The following is a 12,951-nucleotide window of genomic DNA, read 5'->3' as shown; positions in this document are numbered from 1 at the left end:
GGGCGGGGTACAAACAACTTGATTTACACAGCACTTTTTGGGAACCACAGATAGTAGGATTACAGATACAGTTTTTTTCCATTCTCAGAATGCATTTTCATGGTCTCCATTTTGAAGAGAACTTGCTCTGAAATCAAGAAGGATTCACTGAATTGAGATTCTTTCAGTTTACTCTCAAAACCAATACCAGGCACATAGGTAGTACACAATAAATATTTGGTGCATGAGTTCTTAGAGTAGTTTTAATTTATTTGTTTCATATTTTTATATAATAATGGAATGGTTGTAAGTTTTAGTTTTTTCACTCAATAATAATAGCCTCACCCCTCCTGAGTGCCCCTCACACTGCAGGCAGGACGCCCAGCACTTCACCCCACAAATCTAGTTCAGTGGTGGTGCTGCAATGCAGGCAGACTCCGTCATCTCTAGGCAATAATAACCCAACCTTCTTCATTAACTTACTTCCTTTAGCTTGCTTAATCTCTTCGGTTTATAATGTACAGTCATAGAGAAGACAGTGAAACTATTCATCTGTATACTTCTACACTGGGGTGTGGAGGGAGCAAGAAACTACAGCGAATAGGCATTAGGAGACATACGTTCCGACTCATCCCCTTTACCTTGCACTAGTTCAATACAACAGGACTACTAACTACCCCATGGGCAGAACACTGTATGTGGCACTGGAGACGGGTAGTGAACAAACTATAAAAAAAATCCAACCTCACTGAGCTAATACGTGATGTGGGAAGGCAGTCCATAGATCAAGTAAGGTAAGTACACAGTATGTGCTAAGTGATATGGACAAAAATAATGCAAGGAAAAAAAGTAGTTACAATAAAGCTAGATGATAAAATGTCATTTATTTTAAACTGTATATGTGTATGAAATATAGGCATAAAAATGCATAAATGAATGGTAATAGTGGTTACTGCAGACTGGAGAACCTTCAGGTAATTTAAATTTTCTTATATTTTGTTTAAAAATCTTTTTTTAAAAAGATTTTATTTATTTGACACAGAGAGAGAGAGAGAGAGAGCACAAGCAGGGGGAGAGGCAGAGGGAGAAGCAGGCTCTCCGCTGAGCAGGGAGCCTGATGTGGGACTCGATCCCAGGACTCCAGGATCATGACCTGAGCTGAAGGCAGATGCTTCACCGAATGAGCCACCCAGGTGTCCCTGTTTAAAAATTTTAATAAGCATTATTTATGCAAGCAAAAAAGCCCAATAAAACCATTGCTATTATATCAAATAAAAATCCATGGAAGCACACAGAAATAAAATAAAGGAAGGTAGCATATATTTAGAAATGATAGAAGGGCAATGATCACAGATACTAGAGGAAATTCCAACTATTATAAGCAATTAAAGACTATGAAAGGTGAAAACTTTAATAATTTGATATTTCAGAAAAGTAAGGGAAAGAGGACCATTTGGATCCCTCGTGCCAATTTGACAGATCTGCTGAGGGTTCAGAGGAAGAGAGTGTCCAGGAGGAGCACTAGTGTTGGCCCAGAATGGCAGAAAGGACTCAGACCTCTACTGCTAACTAAATCTGGGATTTAAGCTTTTAGTAGTTTTCTGAAAGAAATGAACATTTTAAACTGATTTACTCTCTAGAAAAATTGACCTCTAAATGTCCAATTTCTCATTTTTTATAATTATAAAGGAAAGCCACAAACAATAAAATATTAAAACAGTTTAGTTCTCAGAAAAACACAGAAGATGGTTACAAAATGAGCTAGAGTAGGATTTCTTAGTAAATTGTTAAGAACCAACCTTGTGGAAACTTTGGATCCCCTTTGTCTTTTTCTATTTGATTTTCTTGTATTCCTGACAAGTCAACTCCTGTCAGGTTTTCTTTAGCATCAAACCAGTCTTCACTTATTTCTCGATAATTTTTGCAGTCTGAGAAATTGAACAGAAGTAGCTATGAATTATGTATAATGTTAAACTCTGAGAAATTATCTAAAAAGCTTCTCAGAATAAATCAGCATGAGGACAATTACTAGTTTTATGTAAAAATAAATATCAGCAAAATATAAACTAAGCATAAAGATTCTTTGAGAAAGGTTTTTTTGCTAGCCCCTGAATAAAAAATACTATTGAGTGATCTGCTTCCCAGTTTTCTTTTAATTAACACTGATTCCTAGCTTATTAAAAGCCTTACTTTTCTGATTTTTAAATTATCCTTTATTGAAGAAGAGACACATTTTTATACACAGAATAACAGTAAACATCTTTAAAAAGGGATTAACCAGTTTCATTAAAAATTGAATTAATGATCTTTCTGGAATGATTATCTCTTCTCATAGAGGACAAAAATAAAACAGTACAATTTACATAGATACAAACTGGACAGAAGAATTTTCAGATTGGAAAACATGAACCAGAAGAAAGAATCTGTATAATTATTTGACATTATCAAATATATTAAGTAACCTTACAGATGTTACATAGATGTAGTAAGAACATACTTAATGTTCATAATCAGAATGATGCCATTCAGTCAATTAAAAATGTTGATTTTGATTTAATGAATGGGCACTAGGAGTATTTTAAACTTTGCTACTTGTTTTCGGGCAATGACACAGGACTACATCTGTACACTGACCTTTGTCATCGAGTTTCAGCTGACTTAAGTCTACATCTACGTCACCATTTTTTAAACCATCTTCCTTGGGTAGTGCCTCCTGTTTAGGATGACTACTGTCAGACAGTAAGGACATCTGAGGATTAAAATAATAAAAACAACAATAAATACGGACTAATAGTTACTGCACTGTTACTATGTGGCAGGCACTCTTCACTAACATTGTTCCGTCCTCATGACAATGAAGGCAATGAAGGCAAAATCATTTTCTATAGGTGAGCAAACTGAAAGTAAGTAACTTGCTGCTTTATGTTGGTCACACTTAACAAGAAAAGGGATTTGAACTCAGCCTGTGTATAGTGACTGCCAACACTACCATTATTTAGCAAAGTGTGACACACATACACACAAGGAGTACTTGAGATGATTTTCAGAAGTGTTCTATTTTCCACATTAACAATTAACAGTAATACATTTAATGTAATGTGTGCTTATATATACCTTTACAAAAAGTGGCATTTCTTTCCCATATTTAATAGTTACTTTTTACACATAAATTTATTTAGGAAGAAGAATCATTTAGGGGCGCCTGGGTGGCTCAGTCAGGTGAGCGTCTGACTCCTGATTTCGGCTCAGGTCATGATCTCAGGGTCATGGGAAGCGGAACCCCATGTCGGGCTCCACGCTCAGCACGGAGTCTGCTTGAGATTCTCTTTCTCCCTCTCCCCCTCCCCATCCTCTGCTCGTGTGCGCTCTCTCTAAAATAGATGAATAATCTTAAAAAAAAAAAAAGAAATCATTTAAAAATACAAAGCAAGTAAGATTATAGGTAATACATGGCTATGGAAAAATGTGAAGATGGTACATGAGTAGCTGAAATTTAGCAACACTACCCTCCGCTGTACTGGTTTTCACACATAACCTGTTAATTTAATGAGACAGGTATTAAAATTTCATCCTAACTTAGAATAGGTATTGTCTTATAGCCCAAACTAAGATTATATAAAAATTGTTATATCTGTATCTTGTATTTTTAAAAATAATTTATTGTGGAGCGCCTGGGTGGCTCAGTCATTAAGCATCTGCCTTTGACTCAGGTCATGATCCCGGGGTCCTGGGATCGAGCCCCACATCGGGCTCCCTGCTCTGTGGAGAGCCTGCTTCTCCCTCTGCCTGCCACTCCCCCTGCGTGTGTTCCCTCTTTTTTTTTTATTTTTTAAAGATTTTATTTATTTATTTGACAGAGAGACACAGCGAGAGAGGGAACACAAGCAGGGGGAGTGGGAGAGGGAGAAGCAGGCTTCCCGCTGAGCAGGGAGCCCGATGCGGGGCTCGATCCCAGGACCCCGGGATCATGACCTGAGCCGAAGGCAGACGCTTAACGACTGAGCCACCCAGGCGCCCCTTGTGTTCCCTCTTTTGCTGTGTTTCTCTCTGTCAAATAAATAAATAAAATCTTAAAAAAAAAAAAAAAGAATTTACTGTTCTCCCCAAATAAGGTTATATCATTGTTACCATTACAATGATGAAAAAAAATCCTCCAGAACATTACATACCATTAAATGAACATGTTTTAGCAAATTATATAAGAAATGTGAGGATATAAAAATCTGGTTTTAGATGTTAAAACGGAGATTTTTTTTAATCAAGTAGAACAATGGAATACATAATTTGCTAAGGTAATTTACTTTTAATCATTTGTTAATAGGAAAGTATGTAACTCAATAAACTATTTTACTTTTGGCTCCGTAATGCATCTTATTATTTAAGACTGCCCAAATAGTATAACCTCAGGGTGAAGACCAAAATCTGAAAACAGCAACAAAGTTCAGCTTCTCTATGGCACTGCCTCAGTTCACAAGGAACAGCGCCTGTGTTTCTATCCCACTTCACACTCTGCAGAGTGCCCTTACACGGACTGTTACCGGACACACAATTCCTTAGGGGACAAGAGAGATCAAGAACACCTGTGAAAGGCATTCAAAAACTAATTTTGTCATTTCAATAAAGAAGGAATTAAGCTTTTGCTTTGTCTAAAATGAATGAGGTATTACTTTACCTCATGAGATGCAGATAACATTTTACTAGTTTTTTTTTAAATTTTTTTATTGTTATGTTAATCCCCATACATTACATCATTAGTTTTAGATATAGTGTTCCATGATTCATTGTTTGTGCATAACACCCAGTGCTCCATGCAGAACGTGCCCTCCTCAATACCCATCACCAGGCTAACCCATCCTCCCAACCCCCTCCCCTCTAGAACCCTCAGTTTGTTTTTCAGAATCCATCGTCTCTCATGGTTCCTCTCCCCCTCCGATTTCCCCCCCTTCATTCTTCCCCTCCTGCTACATTCTTCTTCTTCTTTTTTTCTTTCTTAACATATATTGCATTATTTGTTTCAGAGGTGCAGATCTGAGATTCAACAGTCTTGCACAATTCACAGTGCTTACCAGAACACATACCCTCCCCAGTGTCCATCACATTTTACTAGTTTTAAGCACACTGCATCAGCATGTCGGTGGCCGTAAGTCATGGTTACCTTAGACAGTTCAGGATTATAACTACTGTCATGGGGAGTCACTAACGTCACTGCCTTCCATCCTCAGCAGTCTCCTGGTTTGTTACTGAACAGATACCATGGACATCTGTTAGATCAGGACATTATGTTCCTTCTAATCAGTTATATCCCTCAAGCAGTAGTACACAAAGCCAGCTGAGTGAAAAAAAAGATGTGAGAGCTTCTGAAAGCCATAAACTTACAGATTTACACCAATGAAATATTTTTTAAAAATCTCACTTGAGAGAGTGTCTTTTTTAGGCTTGAAGAGACGTCGACATCACGTGTACTTTGATTATCTACTCCAGGATCTGCTTCTGAAAAGCTAAACAGACAAACGTTTCATTAAATAGCTTATCAATGTTCTGAAAAAGGACCAACAGAAAACTTAAAGTTAACCGAACTTAGCAATTTTTAAGATCTAATGAATTCTACATTAGATGAAACCATAACTTACACATGTGATTCTTCTTTCATTAGCTGGAAAGAGAGAAAAGGGAAGAAAAGTCTTTTAGTTTAAAATGTATTCTGTGCAAAGAGAGTAAAATTTAATTATAAAACATACATACATACCGTGGAAGCAAACGTAGAGAAGGTCGATAATAATTTTGATTCCATGGACAGCGGGGGCATATCTTCCAGAGGCATGCCCTTGTTTATTTTTTCTTTCAAGCTCTCATATCTAACCTTTAAGTCTCCCAAAACAGACAGTAGTGCTGATCCTAATTCCTTCTCAGTAGAATTACTTGATAAATTTCTGTTCAAAAGTCAAATTTACAAAACTCCTTAGGCACAAGTCACCCATTTAACACTATTATATTATATGCTGAGTTCCAACTCTACCAGATCTTTACAGATTTTTTCTTTTAAATATCTAGTAAAAGAAAACCAAAGACGATGTTTCTCTAGGGGTAGCAGGAGCAGCCCTCAGTATATAAGCTAGAGAGAAGGTGGCAGGATGTCATGCAAAACTGTGCTACTGACTTCAGCCATACTTGGGACTTTATAAACATCCAATCTATCGTTTCACTGGATTCGCCATCCTGACATACCCTGCTGCCTCCCCATGAAGTTAAAATGTATGACTTTTTAAAGTCCATTACCCCTAGGCCAGCTAACAAACCCAGTTACAATCTACCCCTCACTTTGCCTTTCAAAAATAAAAATTAAAGAAATTTTCTGGTATAAATTTAAAGCTTATAATGACTTTCTAAGAAGATACAGATTTAAAATTAACAATCACCTATTTAACCCTGCCCTGTTTTCCACTATGAGTTTGTAAATATCAGTGCAGTGGCGGTGACACATCTGATAGTGAACATTTAAAAGGTGCAACTCTGCTTTGATGGCTCTCTGCATGATTTTCTGACAGCACTTTGATGGCAAACTCTTCGCCGGCTCCTTAGAAAGTTGACATTCCCTTTAAAATAAAAGACTGGATTAGGTAAGATTCCAAATATTTTTCCCTGTTAATGACATGCCTCTCAAAGAGATTTTAAATTTCTTAAAATTTTCTGTCCAGTTTACGTGGATGGAACTGGAGGGTATTATGCTGAGCAAAATAAGTCAAACAGAGAAAGACATGTATCATATGACCTCACTGATATGAGGAATTCTTAATCTCAGGAAACAAACTGAGGGTTGCTGGAGTGGGGGGTGGGGTGGGAGGGATGGGGTGACTGGGTGATGGACACTGGGGAGGGTATGTGTTCTGGTAAGCGCTGTGAATTGTGCAAGACTGTTGAATCTCAAATCTGCACCTCTGAAACAAATAATGCAATATATGTTAAGAAAGAAAAAAAGAAGAAGAAGAATGTAGCAGGAGGGGAAGAATGAAGGGGGGGAAATCGGAGGGGGAGAAGAACCATGAGAGACAATGGACTCTGAAAAACGAACTGAGGGTTCTAGAGGGGAGGGGGTTGGGAGGATGGGTTAGCCTGGTGATGGGTATTCAGGAGGGCACGTTCTGCATGGAGCACTGGGTGGTATGCACAAACAATGAATCATGGAACACTATATCTAAAACTAATGATGTAATGTATGGGGATTAACATAACAATAAAAAAATTAAAAAAAAATTTTCTGTCCAGTTTAAATCAATTTCTACTAAGATGGAAAGGCTGTAGGAAACATTACATCTTCAGAAAATAAGGATGTCAAGTCAAAGTAAGTATATTCTTTCTAGAAGTCAAGGAAGTAAAAAAGTTTCCAATTTATACTTTCTTTTACCAAAAAAGGATTCTGAAGTACAGAATCAACTTTATTTATCCATAATCAATAGATTTTCAACCTAAATCAAGCTTTGGCCAACGTTTTTTAAAGTTATAAGCATTCTGGATGGAAATGGTTCTTAAATGTATTATCTCTCTCTCTTTTTAAAAGATTTTATTTATTTATTTATTTGAGGGAGAGCGAGCAAGCACCAGATTAAACTCATTAGGAGAATGAAGAATGAGTGAAGGAAAAAGTAAATGAACTCAGAGCATGAAAACGAATTTGGCTTCTCAGAGACCTGCCCTTTCCTCTCCGAACCCCCACCCCAGGTTCTCCACAGATGCAGAGTAAATTACACAATGAATTAAAATCAAGATTAAAATACTCCAGTGAAAACAGCTATTTACTACTTCAAATATGTGAAGTTTTCCATAGGTGCTATTTTGTTTTGGTCTAGAGAGGGATCAAATGAAGGAAAATGGAATAATTAAATCAGTATAGATTTGTGTTGAATAAATAAAGATAAGATGCCATGAGTTTCTGAAGGAATTATTGAGATAGAATCTTAATAAGTGAAAAGCTTTAAAATTATACATTATCCTAATATTTATTTATTTGAAGGCAAATGGCTGAAATAGATGATCTCTTAAAGTCCCTTTTAGCTATTATCCCATATGGTTAAACACCCTACAAAAAAAGCAAATTACTGTTTTGATTTTTTCCCCATGTATATCTGCAGGTTTATACATCTGATTTACCTTTCAGGATGTTTCTTTAAGTCTGTGATAGCAGATGTTTTTCTTAATTCCAGGGGATCCTGGAAAACATGGTTTAAAATAAAATTAGAAATAGATCACAAACAACATATGTTGTATCTGGAGTTCCAAACTGGTAAGATGTAAAATTCCAATTTCTAATTGACTTGGTGGCAACAGCTGCCACCAAAGAAGGACAGAGTTTGGCAGCAATCTATTACCTTTCTCCTCATTCAGCATTTCCTCACAAAAGCCTTAGGGACCCCTGTTATAATTCAACCAACCATTTATTTCATCATACACAGCCTCTATATAAGGTCAAATAAAATTTTATTATTAATCATATTGGCTTTACCTTATTTAGGAAATTTCCATTAGGTTTTGAACTGTCAACTGAGAGAGATTTTCCCAATGATCCTTTTGTCGCAGCCCCTGGTGCATCGTCATCATCCTGACTGCATGACCAATCTGTATTACAAGCCACGCTTCTCTGTTTCTCACTGGGCCATTCACCAGGCCGTTTTTTGTTCATCATTGTTATCTCTGTATTGCTTGAAGTAGATGCTACAGAAAATCTTGCACTTGTTGCCCTGCTGGTTGTGAAACAAGCCCTAAAATCAGTGCTAACGTCCACTGTCTGATTAACTGTGACTGTCCCGTTTGCTGCATCTGTCACTAATTTGGGACGTGTTCCTTCTATATTGTGAAAGCAAGTTTTACTTGTCGTACTGCCATCAGCAACCTTCAGGGAGATATCTTCTACTGCCTGACTGTCTTTGACTGCAATCCTCGGGAGAGTAACAGAAAAATCTAAGGCTGGATTAGGAGTATTTTGTAGGCTTTTATAATGTGAATATCCACAGGCAGAAATTACTGAATCATCAAAAATAGAGGTCCAGGATGTTTGACAATCTTTACAGGGTTGGAGTAACATCTGTAAAGATGTGTCTTGTTGTGATGTGCTAGGATTTTCAAGGTGGTGCGACTTTTTGTTCTCAACAATTGCATTCCCACAAAAATCTTTACTTTCAATTATTTGACATTTCATTTTGCCAGTATACATTTTAGTTTTTAATGCTTTTTGAGGGATCAAGAAACCACTCTTAGACTGAGATTCCTGGTTCTCAAGCGGACTATTCCCTAGTACAATTTCATCAAAGACTGTGTGGTACATTAAACTCATCTCTTGTTCCTTACACATTTCATGCTTTGGTTCATGATATTCTCTTAACACAACAGAATTCTGAAACTTGGAGACATGAGGTGCATCTTCTTGTCCATAAACATCAATTGAATCTAAAGAGATGCTACAATTACTTTCCAATTTAACATGATTACCTTCTAGATTGCTAGCACATTCAACTTCATAACCTGAATTTCTCAATCTAACAACTTCCAGATTAGGTATGTTCAATGTTTTCATTTGGTCAAAAGATAAATGGGTACTTATGTATTCTTGCTCTTCTGCACTGTGATATTCCTGCTGTGAATCTTCATCTATATCAGGCTTTTGTGCATCTTCAGCAGTTTCTTTATAATCATCATCTGAAATCTTATAGGTTCTTTCCAAGCCAATAATTTTATTACCTTGATATTCCAAAATATCAAAAAACACCCCTTCTCTTTTCTGCATTTCAGAATCTATTTCTGAACTTAAATGAATGAGACTTTCATTCTTTAGTTTTGACTCTGAATAATGTATAGAGTATGTTTCATTCAAGAAAGCACAGTCAATACTGTCCTCAAACTCGCTAGACTGAGAGAGCATGCTCTCCCTGTTAGGATCTGGACTCCCAGTACAAGATAGCTCCAATAAATCCATTCGGTCAGTACTGCTGACTTCTTTATCATTAGCTCTTTGTTCTAGTGCCAAGGAATCCCAGTCATCACCAAGAAAAGCCAATTTGGCTTTGTTACAACCATTGGAAGATAATAACAAATCTTCTTTCTTAGGATTAGAAGGCGCATCTGATTTAAAAAAAGAAGAAGAAAATGTTGGCATCATTAACAATACAGAAGCTAAACACCAGAAAAACCTTAGATATGATCTGATCAAAGCTCTTCCCAATATAGGAATAATTTTTACATTACCCATGACAAATAACCCTTATGGTTGCTGCTATGCACTAAATTTTATTCCCCTCGAAATTCATATGTCTGTCGAAGCCTTAACCCCCAGTGTGACAACTGGAGATGGGGCCTTTGGGAGGTAATCAGGGCTAGATAAGGTCACGAGGATGGGGCCTTCAGGATGGGATAAGTGCCTCAAGATGGGATAAATGCTAGAGAGCTTGCTCTTTCTTTCCACCATGTGAAGACACTGTAAGAAGGTAGCCATCCACAAGCCAGGAAGAGAGCCCTTACCAGAACCTGACCACACTGGCACCCTAATTTGGACTTCTAGCCTCCAGAACTGTGAAAAAATAAATATATGTTGTTTAAACCACCCAGTCTATGGTATTTTGGTATGGTAGCCCCAGCTGACTGAGATAATAGCCAAGATTCTTCTTGAATTCTTTCCGTGGCAAGGTGTTTACTATTTATAAGGCAGCGACTCTATAATCTTTGGGTGCCTCCTAACGACAGCCTCAGGCGTTGCAGAAACAAAGGGAAGAAGACATTGGCACTGCACCCAAACACTTTCAGCTTTCCTAAGGGTCACAGATAAGAAAAGGACACTTACATGTAATACAGTGACAGAGTTGTGTTAACGAGCAGGAAAATGCTTGAGAAGAAAGAAGTAAACTTCAGAGGAAACTTTACATTTAAAAAGTGTTCTGAAACAAAGCAGTTATTTTAGGCAAATCAAACAGCAAGCACACAGAAAGTTAGCTACATGAAAGAACATGGCATTTTCAGGAAATTGTAAGCCACTTTGGAATAAAACACCTCTATGGAAATGACAGGAGCTATGAACAGAAAGAGGCCTTTTATAATGTGCTAAGAAGTATGGCTCTTATTCTAAGGCAACAGACAACTACTGAAAGCTTCTTAAAAGGGTAATCATGAGAATAGAATGAGTTTAGATGACCCTGGCAATGGTGAGAATAAAGGCTTGAAGGGGAGACTGAGGCAGAGAGACTAAGTACAGAAGACGGATGAGAAGATGGGACTGGTATAAAAGTGCCATACTGACAAGACTTGGTGGTTGATTAGGAATGGGAGATGAGGGAGAGATAATGGCTTTGGAAATTTTTTGGATTAAGAACATAATCAGAACCACATTTTATATCAAGATCCAGTACACACACACACACACACACACACACATGTATATAAGTGAAACAAAAATCCAACAAAACAGTAACTACTCTTATGCCCAATGTATTTTGGTATTTTCTGGTGTGTTTAATTTATTTTAAAAAAGCTGATCGCAATCAGCTAAATTGATTTCATGACTACCAATTGGTTACCACCTGCTTGGACATCATTCTGAGATAATGCTAAGGTTTACAACTTGGTATTACAGTTGAATGGGAATATTTGGAGCTAAAGGGATAGAGGCACTTTATAAAGAGGAATAGAGAGAAAGCAAGGTAGGGGAGGGAGGAGATAATGAGGGGTCAGTTCCAAGCAAGTGGAGTTTGAGGTCAGTGATAAAACACCCACATGTGAATATCTGACAAACTATTATAAATATGGGGTTGGAGCGAAGGCTAGAAGTGTCAGCTTCACTTTTAAATTTATCTGTTTTTCTTAGGGGTTTGTACAGGAGTTAGTTATGTATTCTGGATACTAATTCTTTGTTTTTCATATTTATAATATGAGAGACTTTTTCCGAGTTTACTGCTTATCTTTTAACTTCCTATAAAATCTTATACTATATGTTTTTTAGATTAGTTAAATGGATCAGTCTTTTCTTCCCTGACTTCTGGGTTTTGTCTTTCTGGCCTTCTCTACCACAGGATTATAAAAGTATTCTTTTATATTTTATTCTAATATTTTGTGTGTGTGTTAAAACCACATATATTCATAAGCACAAAAACTTACTCATTTTGCTTTTTATGCTCTTATTTCTTATTTTCTCATCTACCATTACCACAGATAAAGAAACTTCTGATTTGGGTGAAGACAAAACATCTACAACTTGGGCAGCAGAGGCCAACCTGCCCACCCTCCACTTACCACCCTGAAGGCCTGGCTGAATAGAAACCCTCTCTTCTGGCTCACCTTTTCTTTCCTAAATCTTCCATTTACCCAAGAGGTCCTGTGAAGGCTGCCCATATTCACCAGAAATCACCTGAGTGAGTTTGCTACATTAAAAACATGCTGAATCTTACCACCTTACTAGGAGGAAGGCTTAAAAAGTAGCAACGCTGGACAGGGAACTAACTCGCCCAATTACAGTTAGTACTTCTCTCCACCCAGAATAAAGCCAACTGGCCTGGCCCCTCACCTTTCTGGATGTTTCCTCCATTACAGTGGGAGCCTTTACCAGAAGCTATCTCCACCACTGCAGTAGCCTGCATCTCTCAAGGATGTGCACTCTAGAAGAGGGATAAATACCAAACTTATTAGACTTGGCATTATATTTTAAAAACTATTAGAAAATCAAGAATTTAACAAAATGGCAATTATAATCAGAGATTCTAATATAAGAGGGCTGATAAAACTGGTAGAACATTTGAATAACTTCTGTAAAAGCATGAACTGACAGCTAAGTCATAGATTATATTATTTAAACAGATATGGCACATTCTTTTAAAATTTCCAAGGAACATTAAAGGATAATATATTAGGCTACCAAAAAAGTCTTAATCCAAAAAATAGAGTATTGAAGGCTACAGTGTGACCCACTGATATCAAACCTGGATCAAAATGTTTCAAAAC

The 12,951-nt window shown here is 37.1% G+C and overlaps 1 protein-coding gene across 1 annotated transcript in view; it reads right to left on the bottom strand.

The window, feature by feature from the left end:
• Window positions 1-12,609, bottom strand: part of RBM44 (RNA binding motif protein 44) — a 28,686-nt gene extending 16,077 nt beyond the window's left edge. The window contains exons 1-9 of the mRNA XM_036086430.2: window positions 12,518-12,609; window positions 8,477-10,089; window positions 8,125-8,183; window positions 6,396-6,572; window positions 5,726-5,909; window positions 5,610-5,632; window positions 5,393-5,477; window positions 2,614-2,728; window positions 1,779-1,907 (exon numbers count right to left, since the gene is read on the bottom strand). Of these exons, the coding sequence (XP_035942323.1) occupies window positions 1,779-1,907; window positions 2,614-2,728; window positions 5,393-5,477; window positions 5,610-5,632; window positions 5,726-5,909; window positions 6,396-6,572; window positions 8,125-8,183; window positions 8,477-10,089; window positions 12,518-12,590 (2,458 nt within the window). The 5' untranslated portion in view covers window positions 12,591-12,609. The remainder of the gene's footprint in view (window positions 1-1,778; window positions 1,908-2,613; window positions 2,729-5,392; window positions 5,478-5,609; window positions 5,633-5,725; window positions 5,910-6,395; window positions 6,573-8,124; window positions 8,184-8,476; window positions 10,090-12,517) is intronic.
• Window positions 12,610-12,951: the final 342 nt, after the last annotated feature.

This window comes from Halichoerus grypus, chromosome 4, assembly GCF_964656455.1.
Source record: "Halichoerus grypus chromosome 4, mHalGry1.hap1.1, whole genome shotgun sequence".
Classification (NCBI taxonomy): domain Eukaryota; kingdom Metazoa; phylum Chordata; class Mammalia; order Carnivora; family Phocidae; genus Halichoerus; species Halichoerus grypus.
This window is presented reverse-complemented; position numbering and strand designations above follow the sequence as displayed.